This window comes from Passer montanus, unplaced genomic scaffold (genome assembly GCF_014805655.1).
Source record: "Passer montanus isolate IOZ18808 unplaced genomic scaffold, ASM1480565v1 scaffold163, whole genome shotgun sequence".
In the NCBI taxonomy this organism is placed as follows: Eukaryota; Metazoa; Chordata; class Aves; order Passeriformes; family Passeridae; genus Passer; species Passer montanus.
The window spans coordinates 234,402-255,958 of record NW_024363494.1 but is presented as its reverse complement, the minus strand read 5'-3'; the positions used below and the strand labels follow the sequence as shown (position 1 = coordinate 255,958).

Sequence of the window (21,557 nt, the reverse complement as noted above, 5' to 3'; positions counted from 1 at the left end):
ATTTGTAACAGTTAATTTTTGTGTAAGAGCCACCTGTATTTGCATTAGGGGAAGCTGTTTGTTCTGGGATGAAATGAAAGCCCTAAAATTTGGGTCATTTTCTGCTTTGTGTTTTGTGACAGCTCACGGCACCTGCTGTTGGGCAGGATGAGTTTGCCTATGGAGCAATTCCTTTGGACTCTGGCAAGCTCCAGTGTTGGTTTTAGGGGACAGATAAGGATAATCTGGCCATCACTTTGTCTCCTGGCCCTGGAGAGCCTGTGAGTTCCCTTTGTCTGCCCCTTCACCTGATGGGACATGCTTCAATGGGATCACCTGGCAGAACCAGCTCTGTTAAAGCCTCTGGGCTGACCTCAAAACACTTTTGACCTAAAATCTACTGCTGCTGTTGACCCAAAACCCACCAGAGCATCGAATGGAGCTGTGGGTTGGAAAAGCTGCTGCAAGGTGCTCAGCACACCCCAGGATGAGCCATGAATGGGCACAAAATGGACTGTAAGAACACTTTAATATGCTTCTATGAAGTTTTCACAGCAATTTTGTTCTCAGCTGCTTCCTCAGACAGTCTGGAGGCTGAGTTTGAGTGGCCAGGCAAATCTTCGACAGGAAAGTCTCCTTTCCTTTGGTGTTTGTTCCCAGGATGAGGGGAAGCAGCAGCATTGATCATGAAATTGTGAAGGCTAATAAAGAAATCCATCTGTGCTATTAAAGTCAATGGTATCAAAGTAATTCCACTAATTTCACCACGTGAAGTGGAAAAAGGATGTTCCACTCTCACTGGCTAACAGCTCCTCCATAAAAAGCCCCAGGAAAAACAAGGGAGGCCATAATAAGCAGTCTGATCCCAGGTCCTTTTTTAGTTTGCTTCCACAGTGTTCTTGGCTTGGGATCTGGTTTTGAACTGCTAAAAAAAAAAAAAAAAACCAAAAACAGTTACAAGGCTAAATCTGAAACGGGAGCTTGAATCACCCTTTATGTCAAATACCTACCCTGACTCATTACAATTCTGAATTTGAACATGTTTTTGATCTCAGAGCAAAACCTGGGTTGTGACATTCCCACCCTAGAAATGTCCTGACTTGCTCAGTTGGCATCTCCATGCCACCTGCTTGTGGGTTTGTATGGCAGAAGGCACTCCAAGAGGGAAAAAATTCCCTGAGCACCAGTGGTTCTGGAAAAAAAAAGCCACATAAAACATCTGTATGGTCAACAAATAGTTATGATTTTATTGAGTGGTAGAATACACAAGGAAAAAAAATTGTTCTTTTTGAGTTACTGGATTTTTTTTCCCAAAAAATTAAGAAAAACCAGGAGCTGTCCTATAAAGAATGTGGGTTTGCTGATTTAACATTGGAAATGTTAGGGCTTTGTTAGGAAGGCTTTCTTAGGAAGGCATCTACTGAGGAAAAGGATGTCTTTGCCCTAACGAAGACCTCAAATCCAGCCAGAGAGCTCAGCCCCTGCAGCAGGGAATGATGGTGTTTGGACATGGGTCCTGACAAGCCTCCCAAGCCCTATTTCAGTGAGCAGCTGGGATCTAGACTCCTCAAATCCATGCTTGGAGGGAAAACTCCAAGGAAAGTTCCCTAATTCCCACTGTGCCTCTCCCTGGAAGCTGAGGGCAGTGAGTCCCTGCTCCCAGAGCTGTGGGAGGGGGGCTCAGTGTGAGATCCAGCTCACTCTGAGGTGCCTGTGGATGTCACCAGTCCCTGCCACCCCCTCTGAGCCCCAGCTCTGCCCTGTCCTGCCCTGTGTCTCCAGCACAGCCCTCCAGGCAGATTCCAGCCATGCTGTGAGATCATGGGACACCTGATTCCAAATTTCTCCTCCTTCATCCCTCAGTATTTTTTCTCCCACTCTCATGCATCCCTCCCCAACCCCTGACCTTCCCAAACTTCTCCCATCTCTCATTCTCCTCCCAAAACACACCCAGAGGCTTCTCTTTGCTGCAGTTTGTGCTTTTCTCTGGCATCCTCGATCATCCTGGTCCTCCAGCTCCTACTCCAGTCCCCCACAGTGAGTGGGGAGAGCAAATCCACTCCTTCCCTGGCTGTTGTTTGATTCTCTGCCCTGAAACCAGCTCTGTGTTTCCAGCTCCCCATTGCCATGTGGTGTAGCTGGGTTCAGTAAACCCTGGCAGGCTTCCAGCACCTCTTACTGGCTTAGGTTTGGTTTTTGGTTTTTTTTTCATGTTTGTGTCTCATTACAGTGCAAATGAATGACCTTTATCAAGAGAGAAAGTGGACAAGATTTCACCTCATTATTTTCAGGTTAGTTAAGAGTCCTCAGAAAGCTGGGCAAAGCTGTGCTGAAAATTCTGTGTTTCAGTCATTTTGATGGCAGATTTTAACCTGCTCATGTCTCACTCATTGCTCCCTTGTTGGAGACAAAGCTCATGGGAAGTTTGTATCCATCTACATTTCCAGTCTTAGTGAAACTTCTGGAACATCTCCAGATAAACCTAATTTTACTTGGAGAACAATGATAACAAAGCAGATTGATCCAGACTTCCAGGGCTCTTTGTCAGGGATCTCTTTGACCTGCTCCAGTTAAAGAGGGGAGAGCTTGTAGAATCCTGGAATGGTTTGGATTGGAAGGGGCAATAAAGATCATCCAATTCCACCCTCCTGCCACGGACAGGGACACCTTCCCTAGACCAAGTTGCTCCAAACCTCATCCAACCTGGCCTGTAACACTTGCAGGGATGGGGTGTCAACAAGGAATCAAGGCACATAAAAACCAGCTCAAATTCCAAGGGAGAAAGCTGAGATTTTTTTTGGAAGAAGAGGAAAAAGCTATATGAGCCAGAGAGGCTTTGCCTGAAAAAATAGTAAGTTTTTTGGGGGGAAAAATAAAGCCCATTTGCCTAACAGCTGATCTTTCCCCAAGATCAACCCAAACAGCTTCCCAAGAAGAAAAGTGAAAAGAAGGGGGCAGAGCTAAGGAAGAAAATATTTGCTCTGGAAATAAGACAAAAAAAACCCAAAAAAACCCAAGGGCTGTCAGAAGAAGCTGAATATTTAAAAGCTTGCACTGCTGATGCCTCTGTTCTCATGGTCATCCTTGCTGGAGCACAGTGAGGTACATTCTAGGAAGGGATGCACAAATTAAGGCAGTCCTCATGAGGTTAGCCAAATTCCAGGAGAGCTCCTCACTACCTGCCTGGGAAATCACAGCATCCAGAAGGATGTTACTTATGCAGCTTTTCACCCTAAACATTCCTGGTGGTACTTGGGTGAGCAAGACCCCCAGAACAAGCCCTTTACAAACGCTAAGCATTGCTTACTGAAGTTGCAAGATGCTGAATTCCCCACTGTAATCAAAGATAAAATCTCATTTTATTTTCCAAAGAGGGTGGGGAGGGAATACTTTTTTTTTTTTTTTTTGCAACGCTGGCCACAGTCCCAGAGTAGTCTCTATTCATGATGAAGCACCTTGCTGATTCTGTGGAATGCAAAAGGATTCAGGGATTTGACAGAGAGGATCCAGTTTCAGAGCTGAGGGAAGTAATGAGGCGTGCAAAGTAACCAGAGTCTCCCTCCTGGTGATTCCTGGGAGCACTGAGGCTGGAGCTGGAGGCTGCTTTTGGAACCATGGCCCTTTGTCCTAACCCAAATATCTCTTCTGTTGTGTTGCAGCTGAACCTGAACCCCTGGATTTATTTGGGGTCAGGTCACCTGTTCCAGAAGCACCTGGAAGCTGTCCAACCATATCTCCTGATAAACCATTAGTGAATTTTGGTAATTAGGTGCTGGGCAGAAAATGGAGTTTTAGACAGCTTGTAAGAGGGTTCTCCAAAGGTCTCACAGCAGCAGCACAGCCTGAGCAGGGCTGATTCCAGCTGGGATTTGAGCAGCTCCTCCTTGTGCAGGGAGAACTCCTTTTCTCCTGTGATTGTTCCCAGGGGAAGGGTGAACAGTGCCATGGCTCCTGGCCTCGGGTAGGCAGGAAGAAGCTCGGTGCTGCCACGCATGTGCAGACAGGCAGAACTCTGGGTTTCTGCAGGGCAGGATGCTGAAAAGGCCATTTGTAGTTCCCTTGGAGCACTGAGGAGCAATTAGCACGTTTTGCTTGTGTGATTGTTTTGATTTTGTGTGATTTCCTGACAATTCCATTAGCTGTGCCAGACCTGCTGCTCATTAAGAGAAAACAGACCCTCTCCTAAAGGAGACATTTTGCTCTTTAAACCCATCTTCTACAGACCCCTGGGTAGAGGGGCTGATCCTAAAAACATGGCTATGTTAACCCTGCTGTGGTTAGGGGTTAGCTGTGCAGGGCCAGGGTCACAGCTTGCACTAAAGGGATTCTGTGGTTAGAAAAGGGGAGGAGGCAGGGAAAGGAGGGAGCTGGGCTCTGGACAGGGCTGGAAGCACAGTCCAGCAGCTGCCAGTCCCGTGGGATGTGATTCCTCTTCCACACAAACATGGGAAAGAGGCATGAGCTGACTGGGATGTCCTTGGATTGCAAACACTCAATGAGGCCTAAAACCCCTTAGGTGTGAATCAGGGTTTGTGTGGTTTAGGCAGAATGAGAACGAATCTTGTGAAAAGTAGGTCAAGGTCAGATATGAATGCCCCTTTTTTAAACATTTGCACTGCTGGCCTTGCTTTCCACCCTCTGGAGCACATTTTAAATCTGTCTGGATTGAACAGGGCCTGCACCAGAAGCAGCTGGCAAGACAGGAAACTCCCCTCCAACCCTGGATTTAGATTGAGATCTGAGAGTAAAAGACACAAGTGTGAACCCCCCCACATCCCCCCATCCCTCCCGGTCACTCACACCTCCCCAGAAAGATTCATGATCACTTATGGAGATAAGCATCCAGCCAGAGATCTCCAGATTTCTTTAGGGACCTGTGGGAAGAAAAGGAGAAGCTTGGGAATCTTGCTTCTGTCATGTTTTTCCTGCAGTGAAGGCTGTTACTGAATTTAGTATCAATCACAGATCACACTCTCTGTCAGTGGGAAGCCATTCTCCCTGGTCTGTCACTCCAGACCTGTGCCCAAAGTCCCTCTCCAGCTCCTTTGGAGCCTTTTTAGGCACTGGAAGGGGGGCTGTAAATTCTCCTGGGAGCCTCCAGGCTTCGCTCCACTGTGCCTTGCTGCTTTGTGGCCCTGTCCTACCCGGATTTGGGGACAAAAGCAGGTTTGGAACCAGCTCTCCTGCCCACTGTGGTCACCGCACTTCAATCTGTCCATGCTCAGAGTGCTTTGTGCAGAAGGTGCCTGGACTGCAGAGCTTTCTCATGTTCCCTGCCATGAATTATTCCCCTCAGAGGAACTGAGACAGCAGCATTAACACCGAGGCTGCTGACAAGTACTGCTAGATCCTCTCCAGCTCTGCCTGTAGGGAATTGCCTGTTGCTGCTGGCAGAGCTCTCAGGGGACACAGCAGGGGCTGTAACCTGACTCGTTTCCCTTTGATTCATCTCACTTTACAGCAGGAGATCTGCTGGCAACTCCCAACAGCAGGAGCCACCAGCTGTCAGAACAGGCTGGTATGTATTTCTGATAAAAATCAGAATCATTAGGGTTGGAAAAGCCCTCTAAGACCAACCCCAGCACTGCTGAGCCACCATGTCCCCAAATGCCATGATCAGGTTTGTACCTGTGTAAAGGTCAAGTGTTTGTTGCTTTGACAGCAACAACACAAATTTCTGAAGAGTCTGCCATGTCCTGGGTCCTCTGTGCTAGAAAATATCAGGTCTCCCTGGAAAAAATGAGCTGCAGGTGGGCTCAGAAGGGCCTTACCCAACGATGTCTACGAATGCTTTCCCAAGAGGCTTCTCCTCATAGTGGACTCCATACTTGGCACATAATGACTTCACCAAAGGCTTCACCTTCCAGAAGTTGTGCCGTGGCATTGTTGGAAACAGGCTGGAGGGGAGAGAGAGAAAACAAAGCTGAGAAAACTCTCGAGACAAGCGACAAGGGATGGGCATTAGGGATTGCATCCTCAGGGGCTCATCGATAGTGCCTCTTCCTCAAACTGCACAAACAAAGGAAGGGAGGCACAGAGGCACCCCGGCTTTACACTCCTCTGTCTCAAGGAGGTGGTGAAAACTGATTTTCCTGTCCTGCCTCAAAGCAAAGTCGTGCTCAGGACACACTGAAAGCCAGTTTGTGCAAGAAGGGACACGACTGCAATGAGAGGGCAGGAGGAGTGAGGGAACAGTCTCAGAGATGGCCACCCATTCCTATGGGAAAAATTGTTTCTTGCTGAACTGAATTCCCAGTGACCTGCTTTTCCACTTCTGGAAGCAGGTAAAGAAGGATTTTGGGGGCACCTTGCCCTATGCTCTTCCATGGAGATTTCCTAAGCTGACTCCCAAACCAGCCAGCCTCACCCTAAAAGCCATTTCTTTTACATTTGCTGTTGCCATTGGCAACAGACTGTCCATATGGCCCTGTTTTCCATTTTTTTTTCTGGAATCTGGTATCCAGCATCCTACACAGTCCCACACTCTATAAAACACTGGAATGCCTTAAGGGAGAGGAGTTTTCTGAGGTGGATGCTTGGGGTTTGAGCCCACAGCCTTTGCAACTGGTAGATGCATAACAACTCCTAATTAAATCCTAAATTAAGGCTGTGAGAGTGAAAGCTTTGAAGCGAGAGAGAAAAATGTCATAGCTGTAAGAGAAGCACACTATCATGGAATGGTTTGGGTGGGAAAGGATCTTAAAGCTCATTCAGTTCCTGCCCCACCACGGGCAGGGTCACCTTCCACTAATGCAGGTTGCTCCAAGCCTCATCCAGCCTGGACTTGAGCACTTCCAGGGATGGGGCAGCCACATCTTCCATGCTGTGTAGTCTGGGACTGTGTCTCCTGGGCATACAATCCTTCCCCAGCTCATAATTCCCTCCCCTGGGCTGTGACAAGCTGGCAGTGCCCACACTGTCCTGGCTCTGTACTCACTGGTGCTCGATCTGGAAGTTCAGGTGCCCGGTGAACCAGTCGTTGAAAAAGGACTGCTCAATGTTGCAGGTTGCTGCCATCTGCCAGGGAGAGAGAGAGCTATGAGGGTTAGGGATGGCTCATCCCAAAATCAGGGTGAAATTCCTCTTCCCTGAACTCTGGGAGTGCAGAGTCTGCCGTGGCTGGGTGCAGCAAGGGGTTTTAATCCTTCCTCAGGGCCTCAGGTAATCAAACTCTCACTGGTGGTGATGTAGCCAAGGCCACAATCCTAAATGTCAGCCTCTCCCACTGGAGATCACAGGGTTGACAGCAGTACCAAGGTGGAAAACAGGAGGAACATGGACACAAAGCTTCTCCATTCTCGTGTTGTTATTGCTCAATTTGCCTGAAGTGTGATATTCTGAGAATATTTCTTAGGTGTTCTTGCCATTAATGATCATAAAATTAGATATATTTTCTTAATAGTCTTAAAATTCAACCAAATTTTTGATAGGGTTCCTCCCTCACACATTTTACTTGGATTTGCAGGGAGATAGAACTGCCAAAATATCAAGATTATGGTTCTAGAATAAAGAAGAGGAAAGGGAGAACTCAACCATTCATCTGCCAGACCAAAAGGACAAAGGCAGGCTCCAAAATGAAGAGTCAACATTTTTTCCTCAGCTGTTTTATTGCTGGGATCTACAGGCCTGGCCAAAACATGCATGAATGTTTTTTTTGATTTGCAGTCACATCCAGCTTCACTCACCCCAGGAACAGGTAACCTTTTGATTGTCAAAGGAATTGCAGAATTTTGGAATTCCATGTCTTTCCCCAGCACTGCTGGCTCTGGGAGGAACATCTTTATGGGAGAAGTCATGGACAGGACAACTCTGTTCTAGTAAGGGGTGGTGGTAACACTGGGGGTGGTGGTAACTCTCACATTCTTTGAGAAAATCCCATTTTGGGGTGAGTCAGGGGTGGTTTTCTCCCCTCCAGTTACCTGGGAGCTCAGCCAGTCTCTGTGCTTCTCAGAATCAATTTCCATTGGAATGTGATTCATCTGGGTAACCCACACGAACCAGTGACTCTCCAGAAACCTGCAAAACCAGGAAAAATCATGAGAATTTCTACCAGATGTGGGGACATCAGGTAGTTAAAGTGGGGTTTGCAGGGAGCAGCAGAGACTTGGATGGATGTTGACAAGGGATTGCCTGGAATCATCTTTGTTCCAGGCTTGTTTTCTGCAAAAGCAGATGATCCAATTTTGCAATTTCGCTTTTTTTTTTTTTCCTTGCACTTTGAGTTTCTTCAAATATTTTGAGAATAATGGGCTGATTGTGGTAAGTTTTCCAGCTTGATTTCAGACTTGGTGCATGCACAGAATTACCTCCACAGTCTGCTGGGCAGAGGGGGGATGAGGCACTCTGGGAGGGTCCAGCCATGCCCAAAGTGGGATCAGCAGTGTGTGAGAGCAGGGAATGAGGAAAGGCAGGGGAATCCTGGCAGGACCATCACGGGCAGGAGAAGGGGCAGGGCGAGTGCCAGAGGTGCTGGAACTCAGAGATGCTGACAGGGAAGTGATGCAGTGGGACACAGCAGAGCTGAGGCCAGGCTCAGACAGCACTGGAGGGATGGGAGAGCAGCAGGGATGCCCTGGATCCCCTACCTGACAAACGTGAGGAGACACAGGGATCCCAGGACGCCGTAGAACGGGATGTAGGTGACGAAGTAGCGCAGGTAGTAGCTGATGGCCCAGGCCAGGTCCTGAGGGACAGAGAAAACACCAGGCATCACTTTGCCCATCTTGGATAACGTGTCCTTGCTGGTGATGTTTGGAACACTGGGTAATTCCTGCCTGCCCGCTGGCCTCCCTCTCTGCCCCAGTTTCCAGCCAGACCCCGTAAGGATGGAGGGAATGTTTCACTCACCGCCCAGAACCTGCGCTTGATCATGGTCGAGATGATTTGGATTTGGAAATACACAGGGATGAGCAGAGGTGGGAAGACTGCAAGGCAAAGGGAAATGGTTTGGCCATCAGAGGGGTGGGAAGGTGTGTGACACGAGGGACTGCTTCCATGGAACTGGGAATGTGCAGTTTTTCCATGGAGCCTCTCACATGGAGGTTATTCCCAGCCTCAGCTGTTTTACATTCGCTTGCTGTACGGGGCAATGTTTCAGGTGCTTGGATATCCCTGAGCTGATTTTGGGACCTGCACAGGGTCCTGAGGAAGGGTGGGATGAGTTGGGATTTGAGGAGTTGCTCTGCTCACACAATGAGGGCTGGAAAGGACAAGTGGCATTCCAGGAAAAGGGAAGAGAGGGGCGTGGATACTCACTGAGGAAGAAGTACTCGTGCTGGTGGTTGTAAGGCAGGTACTTCAACTTCTTCTTGCCATACTGCAGGACACAAAGAGACAGCTCAGCCTGGGATTGGAACATTCCCAGGTAAAAGCAGATTCTCTGCAATAATTCTTAATGTATTGACCAGGGAGTTTTGACTCAATTCCCACAAGCGGGTAAGAAGAAATTTGGAGTGATTAAATGTCCCAACTTTGTCATTGTGTTAGGTGTAAACTCAATTTTTAAAGATAGTTTCTATTTACTTGATGGAATTTTGATGCACCTCACCTTCTGCCATCCCTGTGTCTCTGAGAAGAGCTGCCAGCACCTCCATTTTTACTAATATGAATGTGATAGGCATAAAGTCTGATATTTTGGAAGGGAAGGCTTGTAACACCAATAACTCAGGCACATTATTCCCTCTGGGCTGAGCTCTGCAAGGCTTGGCATCATTTGGAAAAGGATTTTTATACCAATGTAGAGAATATTGGGATAGACTGATTCTGGCCTAATATCAGATATTTTGAGGCGGAAATGCAGTTTTTATTTGTTATCACAAATGTTTAGGTTTTCCTTTAAGTAATAGAACCATGGTCTGCTTTCTCAATAATGCAAAATCTGGCTGAGAAACCATTTTTAATGTTGTATTTCCCTGTGTTGTCTTTGCTGCTTGTCCATTTTCTTGGAGTTTTGTTTTAAAACTAGAAATCCTTGTTCCACTGTGAAAAACACCACGATTTAAGTGCTTTGGTAGGTTTTTATAAACAGGCAGTAAATATTTTGGCCCTGGAGGGGTGGATTGAACTAAAATTAAAATCACTTGATGCTGGAAGATATTTGCTATGGAAATGGAAGGTCAGTTTTGAAATGCTCCTGCTGGAATACTGAGGAACACCATATTCCCCCCTCATGTTGGTACTTCAAGCCAGCAGCATGAAGTGGCCTTTAGTGGCTTTTTGCTTTCTCTCCAACCCCATCTGCATTATTTTCCCTGAGGTAACCCAAGACACTTTCTCCTGTGGTCAGCACAGGAAATGGATTGAGAATTAGTAGTCAGTGCTGCTCCTCAGCCCAAGGGTTGGCTCCAAACTCCTGTCAGACCACGTAGCCAGACGAAATCCCTGGATTAAGCATTTCCTTTCTAGCATTCCTGGAAGTCCTGCCTGTGTAAGTCATGTCTAACAGTGGGAGCCAGCTCCTGGATTTGTGCAACCACTCTCCACTCGGACAGTAGTTTTCCATGTTTTCCCCATTTTTCCTTACCTCAACGGGCTGTGTGTCTCCCAGGACAAAAATGTGCAGCATGTTCACATCTGGGTCCTTCTTGAAGATGTTGGGCTTGGCGTGGTGCTGGAAGTGGCGGTGGTTCCACCAGTTTGCAGAGGCACCCTGGGCAAGGAGAACAAGGAGTTTTCACCCACTGAGAGCTGCTCCAATCATTTATAGGAACTAAAGTGATGTGAGTCAAATTGTGGCCGAGGTGGGGTTTGCTTTGGAAAGTGCAGCAAGCAGGAAGTGGTGGAGTTGTTGGTTGCTATGACACTGCTGCTTGCAGAGGGATCCCTAAGGATCATCCATATTGAAAGAACACAGATTAAACACACTCTGAGGGACTTACAGGTCACTGTGTATTCCCAGAAAATCCTGAAATGCTTTGAGTTAGAAGGGACTTTAAAGCTCATCCAGTCCCAAGCCCTGCAATGAGCAGGGACACCTTCCACTAGCCCAGGTTGCTCCATGGGCAATGGTCACCAACTTTTTTTGTGCTTCTGCTCACTCTGGGAAGGTTGAGAGCCTCCCTTTCCTACTCTGCCACAGCCAAAGTGATGCATCCCCAGAATTCCCTGGCTCCATAATTCCCTTTACCTTCAAGTGCCCAATGACAAACTTGTGGACGATGTGGTTCCAGGAAGACTTCTTGAAGACAGAGAGGTGTCCAAAATCATGTTGCAGCCACCCTGCCTGGGCCTGGGGTGAGGGGAAACCAAATAGTTAGGAAGCTATTGGGAATCAGAGCTAAGCAGGAAAGAAATGGAGATGGAGGGCACATTGGCAGTGTCACGAAGATCTCTCTTTGTCACCTGGGAAGTTGTAAGGATGCAGGCAAGGATGAGGGTTGTGATCCAGCCGGTCCCAAAGTAGGAAATCATGAGCCAAGCCAAAACTTCCATGACAATGATGTGGCCCAGGTAAAAGGAGAAGAACAAGGGGCTGGCTCGGAACAGGTTCATGTCCTCCGCTGTCTTCCGCAGGGTCCGGAAATCCTCCACCAGCTGGGACTGCAACAGGACAGGAGAGAGCAGGGTGAGGCTTGGAAGTGAGCCTGACTGAGTTGTGGGATGGATGGAGCAAGGATGAGCTCCATGCCAAGGACCCTGGCTCTATATTCCAGCTTTTTGCCCTGTATTCCTATGAATAAACATCCTGGCTGGTCTGAGCCCACATCCTGACCTTTTGGACCTGGAACCAGGAGAGTCATCCAAGTTCTGTTGAGTGTCATCACCTGATGGCTCTTGTCTGGATGAGCTTCCTAAGCACTAAGGAGAAGCTGGAGCAAGAGGGAATTCAGTGCTATTGTGCCTAATTCCAGAGCTCTGATAATGAGCACCCACTATCACCCGTCATCCGTTCAGCCCGTGGGCCAGCTCCTGTGCAGCCATCCATGAGGGGCATTCCTGGGTCACTGGGGACCAGCGTTGTCCCCTCTATTGTGAAAGACACAGATCTATCACAATCATGGCCAGCCACAAACAATGGGGCAGGATCGAGTTTCCCGGCTGGAGCCAGTTGTGCCATGCTCTGGGCCTGAATAATGGATGAGCAGGGACACAGAGCTGCCCTGAGGATGGGCAGTGGCTGCTGCTCCTGTGCAAGGCCACCCAAATGGGACATCTGGGGACTTGTGTTTTGGAGCTTGGTCACCAGCAAAGGAGCAGCAGAAGGGACAACAGTCACCAGGGCTGGTGCACATTTCCCATTCCACATGTCTCAGTTCCCATTTCCCTTCAGGATGGGCTCAGTCCAGCCTGGGTACCTGGAATGGGCTGCCAGAAATTGGCTGTTGGTGGCTCTGTGGGAAAGAGAAGGTTTGTACAGGCAAAAGTGTCATCCCCTTTCCACACATATTTGAATCCATGATGGGATTGAAAATATTCCACATTCTCAGTTCAGTCACTGAGAACTTCTCTCTCTCTCTGGAGAGCATCCCAAGAGGGGAAAAAATGGTGGGAATAGCCAGACTGAACCCCAGCTGAGGAATAAATACTCACATTTTTGTCTCGGTCCTGGCTGGGCTCCCCTGGAGCGAGTTCTCCAATAAGCAGCGGCTTGAGAAACTTCTGCACCAAGGTGGGATTGATGTGGAAGGCCTGGAATGCATCCTGGAGTGGAAACAGGAGGAACTGTGTGAGATCCAGGAGTAAGATGTGCTTCCCATTCACTGTGTCATTCCCACCCACCTCCAGCAGTTGTGGAACCTGTGGAAAAGGGAGCCAGGTGACCTCCAGCTCTGGGATCACTTTTTGGGACATTAATTCCACTGATGAATTTGCTGGCCTGGGAATGGTGATGGCATCCAGCCATATGGTGAAAGGCACCTCGAGAAATTCTTTCTAAGCAACTAAATACTTAAATCCTGTTAATTCCCTTAGAAGGTAGGCAGAGGAGAATTTGTGCAAATCCCTCCTAGGATATAAATACCCTTGGAAAGTCTGGTCCTGGAGGCAAGTCAGGAGAGGGGCTGACTGGTGACTGAAACTGGATGTGATTGCAAGCACAAAGAATATTCCTGGGTGTTTTGGCCAGGCCTGGAGATCTCAGCTGTAAAACTGCTGAGGAAAAAGTGGTGACATTTCAGAAGAATAATGCCTTGTTCGTGGAGTCATTTTGATCCTGGCATTCACGAGTTTATCTGGCTCTTCTTTTTCTCTATTCCTTCCCCTTTCCACATATATCTGTCTACTTGTATCCCACAGGTGCCTGATGCTCGTAGTGAGATCTTGGCCAGATCCTTTCACATGGCACAGCTGGAATTTTAACCCCAAGGACAGCAGCAGGGACAGAAAGCTGACCCAGATCAGAAACCCTCACTCTGTCCCTGCCCTTTCCTCACTGCACAGAACTGGAGTCAGTTCTTGGAATTCACCTGGGAGAACAGGAAAGATTGGTTCCATGAAGTGCTAAGACGGTACGGAAAACAAAAATCATTAAAAACAGGAGTCAGGGGAACCGTGCTCCAGCCTTTCCACCTTCGTGCCTAACAATTGTAGGGACCAACTAGTATTTCCCTCCTGGCTCTAAAGACAAAGGGCAGACTAGGTCCCTGTGTCCAGCTGACCCTCCTGGGAGCTGTCCTCCACATGGAGGTCAAAAATGCCAGGCAACAACCTTGGGCCCAAAGTCCACCAAAATCAATCAAAACTTGGACCCAGAAGTGGGTCACTGAAATGTTGACTCTGGTTCTTGGTTTCCCTCTCTGGAACGATTTGCAGAAGATGTGAAAGAGGAAGGAAAAGCAGGATGAGGGGGGAAGTGAATAGCTGACTGTGCCTACTGCAGTTTTGGGTAAAAACAAAAAAAAGGGGAAGAAAAGGGAAAAGAGAGGGTGACACATAAGAAGCATTAAAATATGTTGATTCAGGATTATTTTAACTGCTGGGAATAAAAAATCTTTGGAGGTCTGATTGGGTGCATACTGCCTGGAGATCCTTCAAATGATGGAAGGATTAGATTTTTGTTATGTTTATCTCATAAGCTCCTGTACTAAAAGGTCCCAAATATAAGATAGCAACTGAATTTTGGAATTGTTCTCAATTCTGTATTGCAGGAGATAAAAAGCTTAAGGGAAAAGATAATCCCTGGGAAATGCTGTGTGATATTGGCACTTGACCTCCCAACTTTGTGATCTACTGACCAAATAAGCCTAAGTGTTTTATGGGATATGGGAATTATTCCAGCTGCCTTTGGTGAGAAAAAAGAGCTTTGTATAATTGAGATATGAGCTGTACTTGAGCACTGGGAGTGCTTAGAGCAGTCAGCACAAAGATTTTCTTTTACATCCCTGAACACTTCTGGGACAGGGACACTGCAAAGTGTCCCACCCTTTGTGTTCTGTGCATGAGGTGACACCAGAGCAGGTTGGCCCAGATGTTGTGTTGTGTTTAAAAAAAATCAGAGACCCATGCAATGGTTTGGGTTGAAAGGGACTTCAAAAATCATCCCATTCCAGTCCCCTTCCCTGGACCAGGTTACTCCAAACCCCATCCAGCTTGGCTTGGACACTTCCAGGGATGGGGCAGTCACAGCTTCTTCAGACAACCTGTGCCAGGGCCTCAGCTCCCTCACAGGGAAGCATTTCCTCCTAAAATCCAATCTAAATCTGCAGAAGGTTCTCCCTCTGAATGAGAGAGGGTTTTCTGGCTGTAAATGGTTGTTCACCACAGGGAAGCTGCAAAACTGATGCCAGTCCTGATTTAGTGCTTGGAGTGGGGATTTAACAATTTCAGAGCATTTTTAAGGCCATGCCTTGATGAAGTGTGGGATGCAATGTAGCCTGGGGAGGTGGGAGGAGAGCCAGCAATCCTGGAACCACCAACCAACCTGTGTTTCAGCCTCCCTTTCAAGGATTCTGCAGTAACAGATGCTTTTTGGTTGCTAATGGAGATACTGGAGTTAAATTCTTGGGGATAGAAGTCAAACTCCTCCCGTTTCAGCAGCTCTGTGTTTAAGCAGTTGAACGCAAAACCTGGCCCATGTTTCTGAGGGAGAAAGCTATTCATTCAGAGGATTTACTGCAAAGGCACAGAAGGGCCAAAATGCAGCTCAGTGCTTCAAGGAAAAGAATAGAAAATTACCACAGAATGCAAGGAAATGGGGGCTGACGGAAAGGGAAGGTTCTGCCAAAAAATTTTGTCACACATGGAGCCTGCTCCTTGCCAAGGCGTCAGGAGCCATGGGAGACCAGCAGTTCCTGTTCCTGTTTGGTCTCTGCACGTTTCAGAGCTCTGAGGCTGCTTGGATTTCATTAACATGCCCTGAAGGGAGAACATGCTCTCTGGATGCACTTCTGAGGAAGGTGGTTTTGAGGGGAACAACAAACAATTTCTTTCTAATTTGTTCCTGTCTCAAGGTTGGGTTTTTTTTTTTTTGGTTGTTGTTTGGTTTCTTATCGTTGACTGAAACCTGAGAGGTGGCTGAACCCAGCGAGGAGCAGCTGGAGCAGCAGCAACTGGTTTGCTGGTTTGCTGCCTTTTTTTTTCTTTTTTTTTTCTGTAGCAACCTGTAACCAAATTCTCCAGAGAATTTTCTCCTGGGGAAAAAAATGCTAAAAAGCTCCTTGTTTTAAAGGCTCCTCACAGAAGCAACTTTGAGGCACAGCCTGGCCTCTGTTTAACCCTCCCTGTGCCTGGCTGAGTGACTCTGCATGTCACAGGCTGCTCCCTGGAAAAGGGGACATTTGGGACACTTTGCTCCTGAATTCAGGGCTCGAGGCACGGCGCAAGCAGCAGACAAAGGCAAATCAGCGGGATTTAAGCAGAGCAATCCCTACCAGCCCATGGTGGGGGGGACCTGCATCCGCTTGAACCGAGCTAGGAGCGGCGAAAGGGCTGAGCCGGGCGTCCAGCAGGTGTTGGGGAGGTGGGGACAGGGGACAGCAGGCAGCTGGCTGCCCTCGGGGAGGGAAGGAGCTGTCAGAGGACGCTGCCGGAGCCGGGAGAGCCGCGGGGGTCGGTCCTTACCGTGGCATCTTCTCCGGCGCAGTGGCTGATGACTCGCTGGCCCCCCGGGTGCCTGTTTGCCCACTTGGTGACATTGTAAACCTTTCGCTCTATCACCAGCCACTTGTCCGTCCTCAGGTTGTGCTTCTGGATCTCCTCCCAGGTGTAGAAGCGGATCTGCGCCGCCGGCTCCCCCGAGTCCCCCCCTTGCTCACCCCCTTTCCCCATGGGGCCACTCGGTTCTTTGTCTTCTTGACCAAAGGGGGAGAGGAGGGGGCAGAACCTGTCCCTCTCGGGGATGAGCCGGAGGGGAAGAGCTTTTTCCTGGCAGGATTGAACTCAGCTGATCCCCTGCTCCCTCCCTTCGCCTTCGCTCATGTCCTCCCTTCTCTTTGTTTCTGCTTCTCTCCGCCTGCTCGGAAGTGCCCCCTAGGCTGGCTGTCCCCGCACTGATGCACTTTATCCTCGCACATAGCCCTGTGTTTTGAGGCAAGCTCGGCCCCTTCCACCCACACGCCCCCTCGCACCCCCCTCTCCCGGGCATCCCCCCCGGGCATTCTCCTCCCTCGGCATCCCCTCCCTCTGCCAGCATCATCCTTTCTCCCGGGCATCCTCCTCCCTCCCGGCGTCCTCCCCCCCCGTCCCCAGGCTCGGCATCCCGCTGCCCGCCGCCCTCTCCCCCCTCTCCCCGGCATCCTCCGCCCGGGGCCGGGGCTCTCCCGGCGGGATCAGCCGAGCCCCAGCGCCAATCCCGGCCGTCCCGCCGCCCTCCCGCTCCCGCCCATTGGCCCGTCCCGATCTTTCGAAGCGCCTGCGGGCCGGGACCGCCGGGGGACGGGAGCCCCTCGCCCCCTCCTCCTCCTCTTCCTCCCGCTCCAAGCTTCGTGTCCTCGAGATTTTTTGGCTCTTATTGGAAAGAGCTGCCCCTGCCGGATTTTTTTTTTTCTTTTCCCGCGTTATTTTTCTTGCCCTTCTCCTTCTTTTTTTTTTCCCCTTCCTTTTCCCTGTTTTATTTTTTTTCTTAATTTTCTTTTCTGCCCTCTCCTCCTTCCTCCGTTTTCTCCCTCTCCCCTTCCCCACCTTTCCCACTTCCCTCCTTTCCCGTCTTTTTCCTCCCTTTATCCCCCTTTTCCTCCTTCTCCTCTTTCCCACTTTTCTCACCTTTACCCCTTTCTCCTGTTTCCCCGTCTTCCCTCTTTCCCCTTTCATCATCTCTTTCCCTTTTTCTTCCCTCTTGCCCCCTTTTTCCTCCCTTCTCCTCTTCCCTCCTTCTTCCCTTCCTGCCTTTTCCCTTTCCACTCCTTTTTCCTCTTTTTTCCCATCACCCCTCCTCCTGCTTCCCCTCTTTCCACCCCTTTTTCCTCCTTTCCCTCTCCTTGTAATATTTTTTACCATTTTTACTCTTTTAAAAATCTTTTTACTCTTTTTAACCTTTTTTTTCTTTTCTCCCTCTTTCCCATACTTTTTTTCCCCCTGCTTTTTCCTCCCCTTTCTGCCTTTTTCCCCCCCAGACTTCTCACCCCACTCTTCACTGCTGAGCTCAGAAAGGAGCTATTGCTGTTTTGCCCAAAATCTGCATTGTTTTGCTCTGTTTTTGCCAGGCTGGTGGCTGCCAGACTTCACAGCTTTCCTGTGGCACAGGCAGAGCTGGTTGAGCTCTCCTGCCCCAGGCCATGTGTTTATTAACAGGTGGGATAATTCCATCTCTGCCATCTTTTCCTTGCCGTGGGGCACTTTATAATACACATTTCCTGTGTTAGGTTACGCAAGGTGTGGTGTGGCAAGGACAAAAACAACACAGACCTCTTTCCCTGCGGCTTTGATTACCTCTGACAGGACCTTTCCAGGGCCAGGCAGGTGTGATCCCCAGATTTCCTGGAAAAGATAGGAATCTTTTCCTGTGATTATTTTGCATGAATAAGTGGGAAGATTATTAATCCTTTGTGTAGTGGCAGAGCAGGGCCTAAGCAGGGGAAGGAACCCACAGGGTTAACCGTAAAATCACAGAAGGATTTGGGTGGGAGAGGACATTAAAGACCATCCAGTTCCAATCCCTTGCTATCTACAGGGAAATTTTCCACTATCCCAGGCTGCTCCAAGCCCTGTCCAAACTGGCCTTGGACACTTCCAGGGATGGGGCAGTCACAGCTTCTCGGGGAAACCTGTGCCAGGGCCTCAACACCCTCACAGGGAAGGATTTCTTCCAATCTAAATCTCTTCTTTTTGGCTTTGTGCCAAGCCATGCCAGAGCTTTCCTCTGTTTCTGGCTGGTGTTAATGCTGCAGGATGGCTTCAGCCCGTTTGACAATCTTTGCCTGTGGTGTGGGGCGAGGAAAGTCAGAAATGTCAGGAATGTTTTGCTAAGACATGCAAGTTTTATTTAGTTTGGTTCAAAATAGCCCTGTGACAAGGATCAGAGTAAATTACGGCCAGACACCACATTAAGGTGGATCTGAAACTTGTTGCTTGTTATGAGGGAAAAGTTCGCTGAGTTCTTTGAATTTGGGGATTTTAATCCTGTAGGTGTGCCTGGATATGTACAACTCAGGAAGAAATCCTTCCCTGTGAGGGTGCTGAGGCCCTGGCACAGGTTTCCCAGAGCAGCTGTGGCTGCCCCATCCCTGGAAGTGTCCCAGGCCAGATTGGATGGGGTTTGAAGCAGCCTGGGATAGTGGAAGGTGTCCCTGCCCATGGCAGGGGGTTGGAATGGGATGAGCTTTAAGGTCTCTCCCAACCCAAATCATTCCTGGATTCTATGTTGATTCTATGAAATAAGCTGAAAAGGAGGTTGGTCCATTTTGGAATTTACCTGTAGATGGACAAAGAAGCAAAATCAGCTCCCAGAATTCCCCGCCTGGATATTTCCCATGGAAAATTGCACCGTAACTTAATGACAAGCCATTGAAAGATGCTTCTAAAATAATCCCTGCTGCTCTCAGCCTCCTGCAGCACAGCCAGCCAGGCTGTCAGGCTTCAGGCAGGGCTTGTTCCGAGTTTTCTTTGGCTCCTGGGACACAAACCAGCCCCAGCAAAGAGAGGAGAACAGGCTCTGCTCTGTGGCCAAGTGGGTGAAAGGCTGCGGTCGCTGCCCGGTGTAGCTTTAGCAGCACAAAGAGCTTGTGTGAGGGACATAAAAGCCCTGAGTTTAACCAAAGAGTCACAAGATGTGGGCAGAAAAGGTGAGGATTGTGAAAGGGAGCAAAGTATGGGAAAGGGGGATGTAGAAGTGCAAGAGTTTTTGCAGGGAGCACACGTGGAAGTGGCATGTCTGCTCTTCAGTAATGAGTCAGTGAAGGATTTCTTACTGGAGAAAACTGGAATGGTGAAAAACCAGGGAAAATTGGCAGCTCAGGTATCTTTACACTGTCTCATGCATTGGTTTAATGTAAAAGAAATTCCTTTTCCCTGAGGAAAGCACATTAAAAATGTAGCAAAACCACAACATTTTCTGTGTTCATTGTCTCATCCCATTGTGGTGTTTTATGTAGGAGGCAAGGTCTGATAAGTTTTTTGCCAAGGTCTGATAAGTTTTTTTGGCAAGGTCTGATAAGTTTTTTGGAAAGGTCTGATAAGTTTCTTTTAATTTGGTTTTTAGGAAGGACTAGAGTTTGACAGCAGCACGCAAACTGGCACTAACACATGGAAATACCCTGTAGCTGTGCTGCAATCCTCATGGATTCAGGGAAAATCCTCCTTTCCCCCCAGTTTATAGTAGGACATCCATCACTTGGTAAGGCCAGGTGGCTCCAAGGCATGTGGTGGGAAAAGGAGGCAGCAGGAAAGAGCAGCGAAAAAGGGAAAGACACAGAGCAGCTTTCTGAAGGGGAAGAGGGCAGGAACTGAGGATTTGGGGAGAAAAACAGAGTGAAAATCAGATTTAGCTGCACCTTTAAACTTTTTGATACTTTTAATAGTCTTTTTGCTACCTTTTTCCTTTCTGCCAAAGAAAAATACACATAAGGAGATAAAGGACCCCAGGTTTACCCTGTCTTTCACAAGAGGGAAAGGCTGAGGATCTCTGAACATAAAAATAAATTTAAAATTGAATAATAAATTCAAGCATAGTGGGAAAGAGCTGGGCTGGGAATGGGGGGCTGGAGTCTGGAACCTGAGGTGAAGGAACCCAGTGATTAGGTGGGAATGCTGTAGCAGTCCATGTATTTAAAACAAACTGCTACCAAAGATTTCCTCAATATTTTTTTACTCTGACATATTCCACTTTTTTTTTTTTTTTCTAGTCCTGGGAGAGTGGCTGAGAGCTGAGGAACTTTTTGAGGGATACAACCAACAAAGGAACAGAAATCCCCATTGTGTGGCCATGGCTGGCAGGGATTCCACATTCTGCAGTGGATCTTGGGCTGCCCGTGGGTTTATCAGGGTCGGGGCACAAACTGCCAGGGGAGCAGGGGAGGGAATCCCGCTCAGAAAGCAGCAGACACTGCAGCAGGGCAGGAATAAGGAGAGAAATGCTCTGTTCTGATGCTGCTTTGTAATGCTTTCTAGTGAAAGTATTCTCATGTTACCATGTTACCCTTCCTTTTTTTCCTTACTCAGGTTTTGCTTTCAAAAGTGTAGAACTCTAAACAATCACCACCTCACTCCCTCAGTTGCTAATCTGAATTTATGACTTCTGAAGGACAAAAAATAAGCTTATTTTTATCTCTTCCCTTACACAGAGTAATTCCTGGGTGCTTTTCCTGCCAAGATGCAAACTCCTCACAATCTCAGTCTTTTTTGCATCTAAACAGTCACCTTTGCATTTAACAGTCAGTTGAGTTATTAGAGCAGAGTGCTGAGCAAATATTCCATGAAGTTACACTGTTTGTATGGAAAATCAAGACTTTATTGTGGGTATGAAGTGTTAGCAACCCTAACAAAGAGTTCTGGGTGCAACACTAACTCATTTAGGCCAACTTATTCTAGTATTCCATCTCATTCCCAATAATACAACAAGAATAAAGGCAATATTTCCAGTTTCTCCCTCTTCTGCTTGCAGTGGATCCTAAGCCTAGTGCAGGAATGGTGTTACAGGGAGCTGTCAGGCTCTTCCCTGGTAGTAACACAATGACTAAATTAGTGGTTTCCTGCTGCATTTGCTTCATCAACGTGGCTGTTTTAATTGCACTGATGACAGAAGCTTGTAAATCATGCCACCACAATTCCCTGTGCCTAGAATCTTTAGCTTTTCTTAGGCTGAATCAAAGCCAAGAACTGAGTCTTCTTTTAGGCTCTGCCCTTTTAAACTGTTCTTCAGCATTTGTTGTTTTCCTTTTATTTTTATTTCTGTGGTTTCAGACCTCACCATCCATCATTGTAACTCATTTTCTCTAAAAGGAGAAAAGAAAGACTGCAATCCTTTCAACTCATCTCTCTCTCTCTGATTATTGGTTTGGTCACCAGATGCCCAAATATTTAGTGAATATTTAGTGAATATTTAGTGAATATTTAGTGATCCCTCACCACCCAGGTCACTTGGGTATTTTAAAGCATGTTCCAGCCCAATCATGGTAGTGAAATAAGGAATTTTAATATATATTCTCCAAATTCTGGTGATCCCGTCACCAGATTTGCAGGCTGATCAGAGGAGTGAACCAAAGAGCATC

At 48.0% G+C, this 21,557-nt stretch overlaps 2 protein-coding genes across 7 annotated transcripts in view; one reads left to right on the top strand and one right to left on the bottom strand.

Moving 5' to 3' along the window:
• Nucleotides 1-1,325, top strand: part of RAB3IL1 (RAB3A interacting protein like 1) — a 30,901-nt gene extending 29,576 nt beyond the window's left edge. For all 4 annotated transcript variants that reach the window (XM_039703401.1, XM_039703406.1, XM_039703403.1 and 1 more), the window contains one exon: nt 123-1,325. The gene's annotated coding sequence lies outside the window, so the exon portion shown is untranslated. The remainder of the gene's footprint in view (nt 1-122) is intronic.
• Nucleotides 492-16,436, bottom strand: FADS2 (fatty acid desaturase 2). Of its 3 annotated transcripts, none has more exons than XM_039703414.1 (13): nt 15,976-16,436; nt 12,508-12,618; nt 11,320-11,517; nt 11,105-11,206; nt 10,502-10,627; nt 9,235-9,295; nt 8,827-8,903; nt 8,565-8,662; nt 7,899-7,995; nt 6,917-6,996; nt 5,751-5,876; nt 4,780-4,853; nt 492-904 (listed from the first exon to the last, which is right to left on the bottom strand). In XM_039703414.1, exons 1-12 carry the CDS (start codon nt 16,180-16,182, stop codon nt 4,802-4,804), a joined length of 1,335 nt encoding a protein of 444 aa, XP_039559348.1. In that variant the 5' UTR covers nt 16,183-16,436; the 3' UTR covers nt 492-904; nt 4,780-4,801. The 3 variants fall into 3 exon arrangements, with proteins under 3 accessions (XP_039559348.1, XP_039559349.1, XP_039559347.1); XM_039703415.1 differs by having other exon boundaries at nt 492-901; XM_039703413.1 differs by lacking the exon at nt 492-904 and adding an exon at nt 1,202-4,046.
• Between the last annotated feature and the right edge of the window lie 5,121 nt (nt 16,437-21,557).